The 13,040-nt window shown below is 38.7% G+C and overlaps 1 protein-coding gene across 4 annotated transcripts in view; it reads left to right on the forward strand.

The window, feature by feature from the left end:
- PPFIA2 (PTPRF interacting protein alpha 2) overlaps positions 1 to 13,040 on the forward strand; it is a gene marked incomplete at both ends in the record, with an annotated part of 322,124 nt that overhangs the window by 160,329 nt on the left and 148,755 nt on the right. For 2 of the 4 annotated variants that reach the window (XM_084276255.1, XM_084276256.1), the window contains one exon: positions 1,265 to 1,327. The exons of the other annotated variants lie outside the window; for them this stretch is intronic. In XM_084276255.1, coding sequence (XP_084132381.1) covers positions 1,265 to 1,327 — 63 coding nt within the window. The remainder of the gene's footprint in view (positions 1 to 1,264; positions 1,328 to 13,040) is intronic. 4 annotated transcript variants of the gene reach the window in all.

Consider the following 13,040-nt stretch of genomic DNA (forward strand, 5'->3'; position numbering starts at 1 on the left):
GTTCATTGGCAATGTGTGGTTTATAGATAAATGAACCTGGATACATGCCTGCAGCTGTTATTAAGTACATCCATAGTGTGCACATTTTTATTTACTGCAAAAGTACATTTATTTACTGCAAAAGTAAGTAATAATATGCAGTCAGGCTTCACTTCCTCATAAACTATGATAAAATCATTATAAACACATTTTGCAATATGTGGTATTTTCCAAATTTTATATTGTGGTATTAGAAATACTTGAATTTAAAAATACTTTGTCAGTTCTGAATACCAGGTTTACTGAACTGAGATGGTAAACATTCACAGATACAAAGCTCAGGTCAATATTTACTTTGAGAGATGATGAAGCTCAACTATAATGGGCATGAACATTGCATGCATTGTTGCATATGCTCTCAACAATGGAAAGAAATGCTTCAGGGGTTTAATGCAGATGTGTTGTGTTGTGTTGTGTTTTGCTTTGTGAAAAGGAACTCAGCAAAGATTGAACCAGAGGTTTAAAAAGTACTTCTGGAATTTTTTGAAGATTTCTGCTGTTCATTTCCTCTGAAGTAGATACTGCGATCTGAAGAAATGTCATTTGGTCAGATAGCCTACTGGTCAGGGTCTTTCTAAAGAAGAAGGTGTTATGCTGGGCTCTGCAAAAGAAAAAAAGTCACAAGAAAGGAGGAAAAATGGTATACAATGCTAAAATATGTTCTTCAGATAGCCAAAGAGACTTTCATGTTTTTTAACTGCACATAAGGTTTTCTCCTATTTTTCCACTCCCACGATTGTTTCGTGCAACAAGGAAATCTGAGACAGCTTGAATAATGTATCAATTTAATAGATAAATTCTACCTAGTCATTTAATAGGTATACTTTGTTTGATTTCTTTCTGTAAGATATTTTAATTTGAGGGAGAAGATCCTACTTTCTTCAAACCTCATAAACAGGTAAACCTATTTCTGTACGTAGAGACCTCAGATTAAAGTTAGCCATGGATCTATGATTATTCCTCCATGGTTATCTGACTGTTTGACAGTGCTTCAGAGCTCGTTTATGTGAACGCAGCACGTAACACCACTTGGTTCTCAGCATCTCGTGAGCCGGGAGATGTAAACATTTTTTTGTGTGAATTTCAGTTGAGCCACATTTTCTTAGATCAGCTTGCTTGAATGATAATAACATTCATCTTGTTAGCATGGTGTAATTTAAATATACTGTAGCACTGTACAAAAATCTGTTCCATTCAGTAGAATTTCTGTTGCCCCCTTTTTCAGATGACGGTTGCTGCGGGTACGAGCATTGAGAATAACATTCAAAGGACCATATCCTGCCCTAATGTATGTTCAAAATATCTTGGATGTTTGTGTCATTTAAATGCAAAGCCTCCTTATGTGAATTTGATATTTTGTTGCCCACAGAACCTTGTGCATTCTGAGATTACTTGACATGTCAGGGTCAATGAATATTGTACTACAAGTGAGGTCTCAGCCTATCAAAATTATTGAATTACTGTCATTTAGTTCTATATGGCTTGACAGTGAAGCTAAATAAATGCAATTATAATATACTCACAGTTCCTTCCATGTTTACCTTGCTTCTCACCCAGCTCAATGCTCCTGTCAGTTGAAATCAGTAGATCAATAGCACAGCAATAGGCAAAATGAGGAAAGCAATTGGAGGGTATAATAATTAACCTCCTTCTAAATTGGACTTTGATACAAAGATGTGTAATAGAAAATTTGCAAGGAAGGTAATTTGATTTTTCTTGCTTAAACATATATATCCCATCACTTGGGGGGGTGAGGAGGAATTACTATTGCTTGTGAAAGGTAGAATAAGAAATCTTTTTTGAGCATATTATTCACTTGTAGTATAATGTCATTTATTTTATTAAAACTATTCAGAAAATGGAAAGTCATTGGGCCAAATTTGAACTCATACAGGGAAGCAAAAATGAGAATTTGGGATGTGCCATTGAAGAAAGATTGTAGCACTGAATATATAGAAGCTATTTTTTTATCTTGTAATGTGTTTAATAATTTTTTTTTCAGCTGAAGATTATCATCTTTATAAGGGAATTAGCAAAAGAAATTCTGGATAAACAATAAAAAATGCTGTGATTTGATATTGGCAAGAAGTTAGTTTGTTCCCCCAATCTGGGGAAAATATAAGATCTTAAAACAATCTTTTTTCTGAAAAGCTTGTGCTCTTAAGGGAACACAGAGAAATTCATACACTTCATTCCTAAAGATACTACCTCTGACTGTCTGAACTGTTATGGATTTCTGAATACATTCTTGAACGGACAAATATTAAAAATTCTTGTCTATGATTTGTACTGTTCAATTCCAGTTTCAGGCTTGCTTCTGTGCAAGCTTCCTCAATACATCTTGATTAATGTCCCCTCTCTTCTAGATTTTCAACATGACTTAAATTTCTGCAAGACAATTTTAGTATTTCTGTCTGCAGACTGTACCATTTTAAATGGAAGGTAGTAATGTGACTGAATTAACAAGCATGGGAAAAATGTAGGATATCAGATTTAGTTATAAAAGTCCCTAGAATCATAGAATGGTCTGGGTTGGAAGGGACCCCAAGGATCATAGAGTTCTAACCCCACTGCCACAGGCAGGGCCACCAACCTCCAGGCCTGGATCTACACAAGGTTGATAGCATTACTTCAGAGTTTTTTTGGGTCTTTTAGTTGGGGTTTTTTAAAGTACATTAAGACAGGCTCTAAATAGGTGCTTTCTTAAAAGAATAAAATAAAGCAACTCAGAGGTTACCTTTCACCCTTTGGCTTATATTTTACCACTAAAATCACTAATTCATTAACTGCCATTGAACAAGAATGTCCTTGTTTTTGTCTTTAGAGATCACAAGAGCTGTCATTATAAACTACAGTTCTTAATTATCCCTATTTTTAATAATGTCACTTCTCTTTGGAATTCTGTGAGGATTTTTTTTTCTCCAAAAAGAAATATATCAACCTCCACAAGAAATGGGATAGAATTTAGAACTCCTTAAATGCTCTTCTAACTCCATTTCCTGATTTTCCTGCCTAATGTTGAATTTAATGCTGGTGTGTCTCGTCTAGAGACATTGGAGACTTGAGTCAGTCTTACCTGTAGACACTCTGAAGGTAGCAGCAGTCTTTCCCTTTTGACTAAAAAGAGGACCTCAAAGGCCATCTTGTCTCGGATGGCCTGCTTATATGTGATCAAAATTAAGTAATACAAGCCCTGTTTTTCCAATTTAAGATAATGTTTAGGATAGGAGTTACCTCATCAAGCTCTAGCCTCCTAAAAACCTAGTGATCAGTTAAGCTATGACACAGCTGCTCTCAATGAAGGAAAAAAACTTGCAATTTAGTTGAAAGACTAGGTTTTATTATACCCCTCTGAAATCTTTCCATTAATTAAAAAGAATTCTTAAATTGTCTTTAATAAAAAAGTTAGCTCCCATTTGAGATTTCACTTTTAGTCTAACTGCACTAAAAAGAAAAGAAAAATGTTTGAAAGCTACTGTATATTTCCTGTCCAGGGGAAAATGACAGTTCAGCCACAAAGGGTGTGAAACAAGCTCTTGCCATTAGTTTTTACTTATACCCAAAGTCATTGTCAAGTGGTCATGAGGCCTAATTTTACATTCTTGCTTTACATATAGATGCAAACAACCAACTTCTTAACTCTGAAGACTCTTAAAATATAGTATTTACTCGTTTTCAGACTTCCAAATACTTCTCAATTAAAACATCTTATGCAGATGATATGTTATACGTTAATTCCTTAAATTTCCTTTCAGTTTTATCAGATTCTTGAATTTATACTTAATAGTGACCAAAGATCCTGTTAGATATATTCTGTTCAGAGAGAGTATATAACCCCTAACAACATCTACGTGTCATCCAAATACACAAAGCCTTCAGCAAGACTGAAGAATGGGAATTTGCACTCACCCTTTCACAGAATCAGTAGGTTGGAAAACACCTTTGAGATCATCAAGTCCAACTATATCTGTCCTCCACTAAACCATACCCCCAAGCACTTCATCTGCCCATCTTTTAAATACATCCAGAGTCAGTGACTCAACCACTTCTCTGGGCAGAGACCAACTCCCACCTCTTTACAACCTCCTTACAAGTAATTGTAGGCGGTGACATGTTCTCCCCACAGCCTCTTCTTCTCCCAGTTCCCTCAGCCACTTTTAGTAATGTTTCTTCTCCAGCCTCTTCACCAGCCTGGTTGCCCTTCTCTGGACACGCTCCAGGCCCTCGATGTCTTCCTTGTAGTAAGGGCCCAAAACTGAACACAGCATTCAAGGTGTGGCCTCCCCCGCTGCTGAGTACAGGGGCACAATCACTTCCCTGGACCTGCTGGCCACGCTGTTTTTGATACGAGACAGGATGCCTTTGGCCTTCTTGGTAACCTGGGCACACTGCTGGCTCAAATTCAGTCTGCAGTCAGATAGAAATCCTCCCTGCAGGGAGGATAGAAAGGGAAGGCAGTTCTGCTGCACAAGGTCTTCCTGGAGCATTGTAACAATTACAAAACCAGATCCAGCTTGAGTTTAGAGAAACATTGGAACTTAAAAAAGAGTCATCCAAAAGTAGATGAACAATTGCAAACTGTTTTTTTCATTCCTAAATCCTCTAGTTTCCTGATGATTGGAAACTCTTTATGCAGCTGTTTATTCCTGAATAAAACCCATCACCTTAGACTTTTTCACAAGTACACTTTTATATTATAACTGATTGTTCTTATGCTAATTAGGAAAAAAAGATTGCTAAAGGAACAACTTAATGCACTTTGTAGTATATGAGAAAGAAAATTAATTAAATCGTTTATTTTATTCCACTGAATTCCAAACCCACAATTACCTGTGTGAACCACGGTTTTAATAACTGGCATTAAGGCTGTCGAATCTACAGCTGAAACTGTTTGAATGCGTTGTAACTTTTCAATTATTGCGCTACATTATCCTGAAATGCTTTGTGGTTTCTTGTAATTACTGTGAATTGCACAACTCTGTGTTTCTGCCTTTTATAAAAGGGATAGCTGCAGAGGATGCCCTCAGAAGCATAAAAGTTTTAGTCAGTATACATTGCATTGGCTCAGCATTTTAATTACATGGCATTAATTACAGTTATAATTGTTTAAAAAACTCAGTTATTCAGTCAAAAAAAAAAAGGCACAGTAAAATTGATCTGGCTTTTAAGCTGAGACCTAAAATATGGTTCTAGAAGTACTCGTGTTGAAGTAGAGTCTGAGGATAGATTCTTCATGAGATATAGATGCTAAAATATTAAAAAAGGCTTTCTTAAGCATAAGGAACATCTTTTAATGTCATTAATAAATGTAAGCATGTTTTTAAATACGAAGTATGTATAGGATATAATTTTGCTTAATAGAAATATTCTGCAAAGCTTGCAGTAAAACTGAAACTCAAGAAAAAACTGCAATATATTCAAATCTGAGAACCTGGACATCATGATGATTTCCAAGGTACATTTTTGTGGGCAGTTTGCTGCTGTTCTGTGAAGTTTATACCTCCGCAGTCCTCATTACAGGCTTCAATTTAACTTTATTCCCACATAGATTTTTCTGGGGTTTATTTCTCATTATTATAAATCGTTTACATGACAGAAGCTGAAGTTGGTATTGTATAAAATAATAATATGCTGTTGCAGCTTATTCCCTTCTCTTACACATTAATGGTATAATAAGAGGCACTTAATGGCTAGGCTTCCTGTCTTTCACACAAGATACCCCAGTTCTTGACTGTATCTATATATATATGTATTATTTTTATAGATTAGTCTTTTTAACAACCACTACAATTGCTATATACTTTGAAAACACTGTTTCTTCATAAGAACTAATTTCTGTAGATGTACTCTTAGAGGATACATCCATTCTGATATGCCTGAATGGACTTTACTGATGGATATGGAGTTGTTTAGACAGAACAGTGTAGCATACTTTGATACCTCAATGCCATTACTTGGTGTCTGGAAACAGTGAAGCTCATGGTCAGAACAAAGAGAGGAGATTTGTATGCGGATCCAGGTGCTGTGGTTGCATGATCTTGAGCTTCTACAAAATGGTGGTATTAATTCTCCTTTTTTTACAGTTCTTTAAGGCCCACAGTAAAAAAAGTAAAGAGCAAAATAAGAAAGAAAATGGTGGTGGGTATTGAATACACTGTGTTCTTCATTCAAAACAGCAGAACTTAAGTCTGTTTATTTAAAAACAAAATTGCTCTATATAGTAAATGAAAACATACTTCCTTCACTGCATATAACTGTGAAGAAAACTAATTATTTAATTTTAATCAAGTGCAAACCCAATGCGGTTTGTTATTGTAATGTTAGCTATTCCACTGTTCTTTAATGGAAAAGCCACATATGTTTTGTCTAAAGGGATGCATACCTTCAGGAATTCTTCCTCGAGCTAGTCATGAATTTTAGAGTAATTACTCCGAAAATTTAAATTCCAGCATATGTTAGTCAGGCTGTTTTGTTTGGGTAGATGTTATTATTAATTACATAGCTCAGTGTGTGTAAATTTTGAATATTTTATAAAAAATGTTTATAGAAGATATAGAGCTTTTTCTACAGTAGTTCTATAGGAAAACAGCAATTTGCTTATGTTTTATTTAATTCAGCTGTCATGCAGCATCTTATAAAACTGCTGGTTTTCATTCATCAGCAATCTTAAGTCTTTACACTATTTCACAAGTCATTTTGGGAGGATTGCAGTAAGAAGGGGAGGGAGAGGAAGAAAGCTTTGGTAAGATACCTTAAAGTACCAGTGTATTTCTTTTTCTTTCAAATGACAATGAAATGGTACTTCCTGTGCTTTCCAGACACTTTTTTTTTTCCTATCAAAGATTAAATCCTGCTTGTTTTCATAAGTTTTTTTGTGTGAATAAGCTGAGCATGTGTTCTTTGGTTTTTGGGTTTTTTTTTCCTAAAGTGTAAGCCAAATGCCTTTATTCTCAGGTAAACTGAAGCCAAAATACTGTTTTCTATCCTGGGAATATTCCTGAGATTGAGGGGAAAAAAAAAATCCTACAGATAGGAATAAAAATTCAGAAGCCTAAATGTAATTGCGAGCCTCCAACCTTTCTCAAGTTGCTATGAAAGATCTCTGAGCTTTCAGCTCAACTCCTTTTCAACCTTCATAGGATTCAGAGATTTACCAAATAGTGACCTGCATAAACTCATTTTATGTGATCACCTGACGCTTTCATGTGTCAGACTCTTGGCACACAGATGTCTTAGTTTTTCCATGGAAGGAAAAAATTGTAGGGATGTTTCTTTTCTTAAACTTTTCTTCAAATACCATAGTTCAAAGTCTCCATCATTTACTTCATTGACAAATAAACTTTCAAACAGAAAAGCAAATTCAGTTCATTCTCACTGCCAATGCCTGTGCAGCCCTATGCTTTGAGCATGGCACTAACCTTTTGGCCTTCATTTCCCTGCCACAGGGCCAGCAAATCTCATTGTACAACTCAACATTTCTTCCTCTGCACCAGACATTGTAACAGGCAATTAGCTGGTAGAGCAGCTCTACCAGTTGCACCAGTTGTGGCAAGTGCATTAAATCCTGCAGTAGAACAAGATAGCCATGCACTCGCTGCCTGTGGGGTGATGTATCACTGGCAAATGTATGTCTTAGCAACAGCGTGGTGTTCTGGTCCTCAGGTGTGTGGCTGCTGTTGCGTGCTGTGGTAATGCTGTTAGGTGTACAGGATTAGTGTCCCAGCATAGCTTTGCAAGTATTCCAACATTTTTCCATGGCATTTGGCCTGACATGGGCCTGGTGCATTGATTCCACTCATGTGAAAGACTAAAAAATACAGAATGGAAATCAGGAATTACTGTGAGTTGTAGCAGCTTTAGCAAGGGGTTTGCAAGGAACAGTGCTCAGATGATCCCTAGATTGTTGCACATCCCTTTAATTTTATGTATGTGCTAGTAATGGACTCAGTACCACATGGTTACCTCTCTTTTCACCTACAGCATGCCAGTTTATAGGTGCTTATCTGTTTAAGCTGGGAGAGGAAGCATACTGACAATCAGTACAAAAATATCATGATGAAGAGTTTTATATGGAAAAAATCTTGCTTGGGTTCACAGAAACTGGATGTTGCTAGACAGCTTTACTGAGCAGATTCTTGGAATACCCAGGACCCTTAAGCTCAGCATTCCTCCCTGTGGCCCACTGAGAGGTTTAGTTGTTTTGGTGGGCTGACACCCACCCAGCTGTTTCCTCACTCCTCCTTCTCACCAGGAGAGAGGGAGAAGAATGGATGAGATTTTCAGATTGAGATATACACAAGGAGTTCACATACCAGTTACCACTGGCTAAACAGTCTTGACTTGAGGAAAATCAGTTTAATGCATTGCCAATTAAAATATATTTGGATGGTGAGAAACAAAGACCTAAAATAACACTTCCCACATATCCCTACATATTTTGTAAGGCTCCATTTCACCCCTTCACTCCCAACAACTCCACCCCCATCCCAAGCTGTACAGGGAGATAGAGAATGAGGGTTGCAGTCATTCCATAACAGCTTCTCGCTGCTGCTCCTTTTTCTTCACATTTCCCTCTACTGTGGTACAGTCCCCCATGGGCTGCTGCTCCTCCTCCTCTTCCTTCTGTGACCTCTGTGTGATTTCTCAATCCTTTTTTTCTTTCCTTCCTCCTTTGCTTCTGTGGCATTTTTAAATCTGCTTTCCCAGAGCCTCCACCACCTTGGCTGTGGGGCTCAGCTCTGCCCTGTAGGGGGTAGGGTGTTTGTTGGAGCCTTCTGGGGCAGCCCTGGCCTTTCCTCACAGCGGCTGCCCTGCAGCCCCCCTGCCCATTCCTGGGCACCTGTGCCCTGTAGGCTTGTATAGCTGTGCTCTGACCAGGCCTCACACACCCATATATATGTGCTGGGGTGAGCATTGCCCGTGTCCATCAAGTAACTGAGCTTTCAGGCTCTTCTAAGAGCCACTATCTGCAAGAGCAAATGGAGAAAAAAGTGAAAGCCCCATCACCAGAGGCTTTCTTCCTCTTCAGCTCACATCACACCCAAAACCATCTTCCATGTGCTTTCAAGAAAGGAGCTGAAAAGAACAGCAGCAGTTACCTTGTGTCTTCTGTTTCCTTCTAGACCTGCCCACTGTTTTCCTCTCTCTTTTTTTACTTTTTGGTGTGTCCCCGTGTCCCGCCCCCACGCACTTCTGAGACACATCTTAAGTAAGGAGGCTTTCAAGCCATGGAAGGAAGACAAGGTTGGAAAGAACTATGTTTTGTCTTGTAAAGGAAATCGATGTATGCAAAGACATCTTTAAGGAGAAGAGCATATTTTTGTTGGTTTTATAACATTTTGTCTCTGTGTTATTACTGAGAAAAAAAATCTTAGTCCTATCACCAGAAACTGTAAGGAAATCATTCCATGACAGAGATTTAGTGCATAGGAAACAATTTGCTAGATAACAACAATGCTCCCAGATGCTTTCAGTTACCACTGTTCTGGAATTTGGATTTAACTTGGAAAAGAGATACAGCAGAGTCACAAAGTTGTTGATTACTAAGAAATAACCCATTTGGCAAAGGCCAATTGACAAATCCCTTTGCGAGGGTGAAAAAACACCATTCATCCCTTTGCCATATCCTCCAACTCTGATCCAAATGTTACTGCACACTTTGGATGCTGGATTACGAGGGCTGACAAGAGAGCTTGACTCCTTGCCACAGCCATTAGCAGGCTCAGTCATTATCCCCTTTTAATAACATAATCTCAGTTTTATTCAGTTTCAAGGAGCTGTGTGCACTTTGACACCATCGTGAATCAAGATGAAGTTTGCATCCCAGCATTCTTACCAATCCTCACAAAAAATAAACCCCACAAAACACACAGCCCAAAAAAGGTCTAAACTGTCCCCTGACCAACGACACATTGGGAGAAATTGTCCAGAAAAGATGGCTAGTCTGCTTCTCAGCAAATATGAGCCTAAAAAGATTTAGAAATTCTTTTAAAATTTTTATTTATCTGTCTTTGCCACATGGCTGTCAAGTACTGTGATTTTTTTAGCACCACAATGTGAAGTCTTTTTTTATCTGTTTGGGGCATGGATAATTGCCACTCACTGTGATGAGTGAAAGTCTGTGATAAAATACTCACTGCCTGTCATCTGGGACTAGGATTTAGATTACTTGGGATATCTAGCGGTTTCTTAGTCATAATCTTGTTTGTTTCTTTATAATACTGGTTGTTTATATGCTGATATTTCATTTAAAGTCTTGACTAAACTTTTCAGCTCCAATTTTAGCAAAAAAGAATTAACCCTGATTAGTTGTAACTTGATCAGTACATCAAATTACAGGCTTACATTTCTGCAACCAGTAACAATATTCTTTCTTGCTTTGCACATATACATTTTGGTAGCTACTAAAGATGTTGACTTACTCCTGACAGTTTAAATAGTTGACTGTTGTAAAAATAATATTTGCAATACTTTTCAATCTTCTAAAAGATGAAATCTCCCCAAATAGCAGGCCATGTCATTCCCACTGTGTCTGAAAACAGGCTCACATGTTTCTGTTCTGCACAGTTTTCTGCATGACATATTTGGAAAGTTGTTGTATTAGTTAGGTTCTACTCTAGGTAAGTGAGAGAGAGGGGGGTTAAGATAGAAATATGAGTGTCCTGGTCATGAAGAGTTAGGTCCACGAATGTGAAAAAGAAATCAGCTCATTTTCAGCTGATGTTTAGATTTCAAGGAATCCTTCAATTAAACAAGAAAACTTGAAAATCCTTATTTTCATGTGGTTTTCATTGACAACAACAGCAACTTACAGGCTTGTGGGTTTTTTCCTTCCTGGTATATTGAAATAGTTAATGTCAATGAATATAACTTTATAAAGTAATCAGATGTTTTTTCATGATAGTACTATAATATGCTTATTATACTATATACAGTGTACATACACTCTGATCTCAGTGCCAGGGGAGATCATGGAACGGGTCATCTTGAGTGCTATCATACAGCACACACGTAACAACCAGGTGATCAGGCCCAGTCAACTTGGGTTTGCAAAGGCAAGTCCTGCCAAACTAACCTGATTGCCTTCTATGACAAGGGGACCTGCTTAGTGGACGAGGGAAAGGCTGTGGATGTAGTGTACTTGGACTTCAGCAAAGCCTTTGGCACCATTTCTCACAGCATTCTGCTTGAGAGACTGGCTACCAGGCCAGAGGGACTGGCCTGGAGAGGCACAGCCTCTGCTGGGTAAAAAACTGTCTAGATGGCTAGACCCAAAGAGTTGTAGGTCACAAGTGGTGTTCCCCAGGGCTCAGTCGTGGGTCCAGTTCTGTTCAATGTCTTTATCAATGACATAGATGAAGGGATTGAATGCTGCCTCAGTAAATTTGCAGATGACACTAAGCTGGGAGGAAGTGGCAATCTGCCTGCGAGTAGGGAAGCTCTTCAAAGGGATCTGAACAGGCTGGATTTCTGGGCTAAGACCAATGGGATGAGGTTCAACAAGGCCAATTGCAGAGTCCTGCACTTGGGACATAACAACACTGTGCAGCAATATAGCCTTGGGGAAGACTGGCTAGACAGCTGCCCGGCAGAGAAGGACCTGGGAGTGGGGGTGCTGGTTGACTGCAGACTGAATATGAGCCAACAGTGTGCCCATGTGGCCAAGAAGGCCAATGGCATCCTGGTGTGTATTAAAGACAGTGTGGCCAGCAGGTCCAGCGAAGTGATTGTGCCCCTGTACTCGGCATTGGTCAGGCTGCACCTTGAATACCGTGTTCAGTTTTGGACCCTTCACTTCAAGAAAGACATCAAGGTCCTGGAGTGTGTCCAGAGAAGGGAAACCAGGCTGGTGAAGGGCTGGAGAACAAACCTTGTGAGAAGCAGCTGAGGGAGCTGGGGTTGTTTAGCTTGGAAAACAGGAGGCTGAGGGGAGACCTTATCACCACCTACAACTACCTGAATGGAGGTTGTAGAGAGGTGGGTGTTTTTCTCTTCAGCCAAGTGACAGGTGATAGAACGAGGGGGAAGGGCCTCAAGCTGCAACAGGGCAGGTTCAGATTACGCATTAAGAAAAATGTCTTCACTGAAAGGCATTGGGACAGGCTGCCCAGGGAGGCGGTTGAGTCGCTGACCCTGGACATGTTTAAATCACAGGTAGATGAGGTGCTTAGGGATATGGTTTGGTATAGGACAGGTATGGTTGGACTTGATGATCTCAAAGCTCTTTTCCAACCTTGTGGTTCTGTGTGTGATTCTGTGCATGTACAAAATACACATTTAGAATCAGTGTTCAGTAGGTTGAAATTGTTTGAATACAGTAAACAAATCACTCACAGTCTCAAAATGGGATTACTCAAAACCTTAAATATTATTGCAGTTCAAGCTTACATAAACTAACAGACATGCTATTTTTTTACAAATTATGATAATGAAGGTTTTGATTGAATCTTCTATCATATTTTAAAGCTGAAGTTAAGTATAAATATTAAGGATGAACAATCATAATCTGCACTTAGCCAAATTTTTAAAGCCCTTTATTTGCATGAATCTCTATTTTTTTATTAAAATATATGCCTAAATGGTAAAATGAAGGCTTAAAAAGTCAGTAACAAAATGACAGTAAACAATCAATTCACAGAGTATCAGCATTAGTTGTGTTCATGCTACTTTTAATATTGATGTTCAACAGTTCAGCATTGCTGTCATGGTCCTAAAGCTTCACAGTGTGGTGAATTGTGACATCTGTGAACACAGGGATTATGTTGAAACTGCGCTTCGGGTATCTGATAGGTTACTGCATCCGCCCTGTGGTTCTTGTTTGCTGCTTATGGCTGTGATCAGTGCCCATTGCTCTTCCCACCTGCACTGCATGTTGGGGTGTTGTTTTCCCTGGGAAAAATGGTTACAGATATAAAACACCCTGATTTACTTGAGGATGTGCCTGGGGCACATCCAACCCCATGACTGGGTTATCTTCCCCACAGCATAGATATAGCTGAGGT

Source organism: Gallinula chloropus (assembly GCF_964237585.1).
Source record: "Gallinula chloropus genome assembly, chromosome: 1".
Taxonomy (NCBI): Eukaryota; Metazoa; Chordata; class Aves; order Gruiformes; family Rallidae; genus Gallinula; species Gallinula chloropus.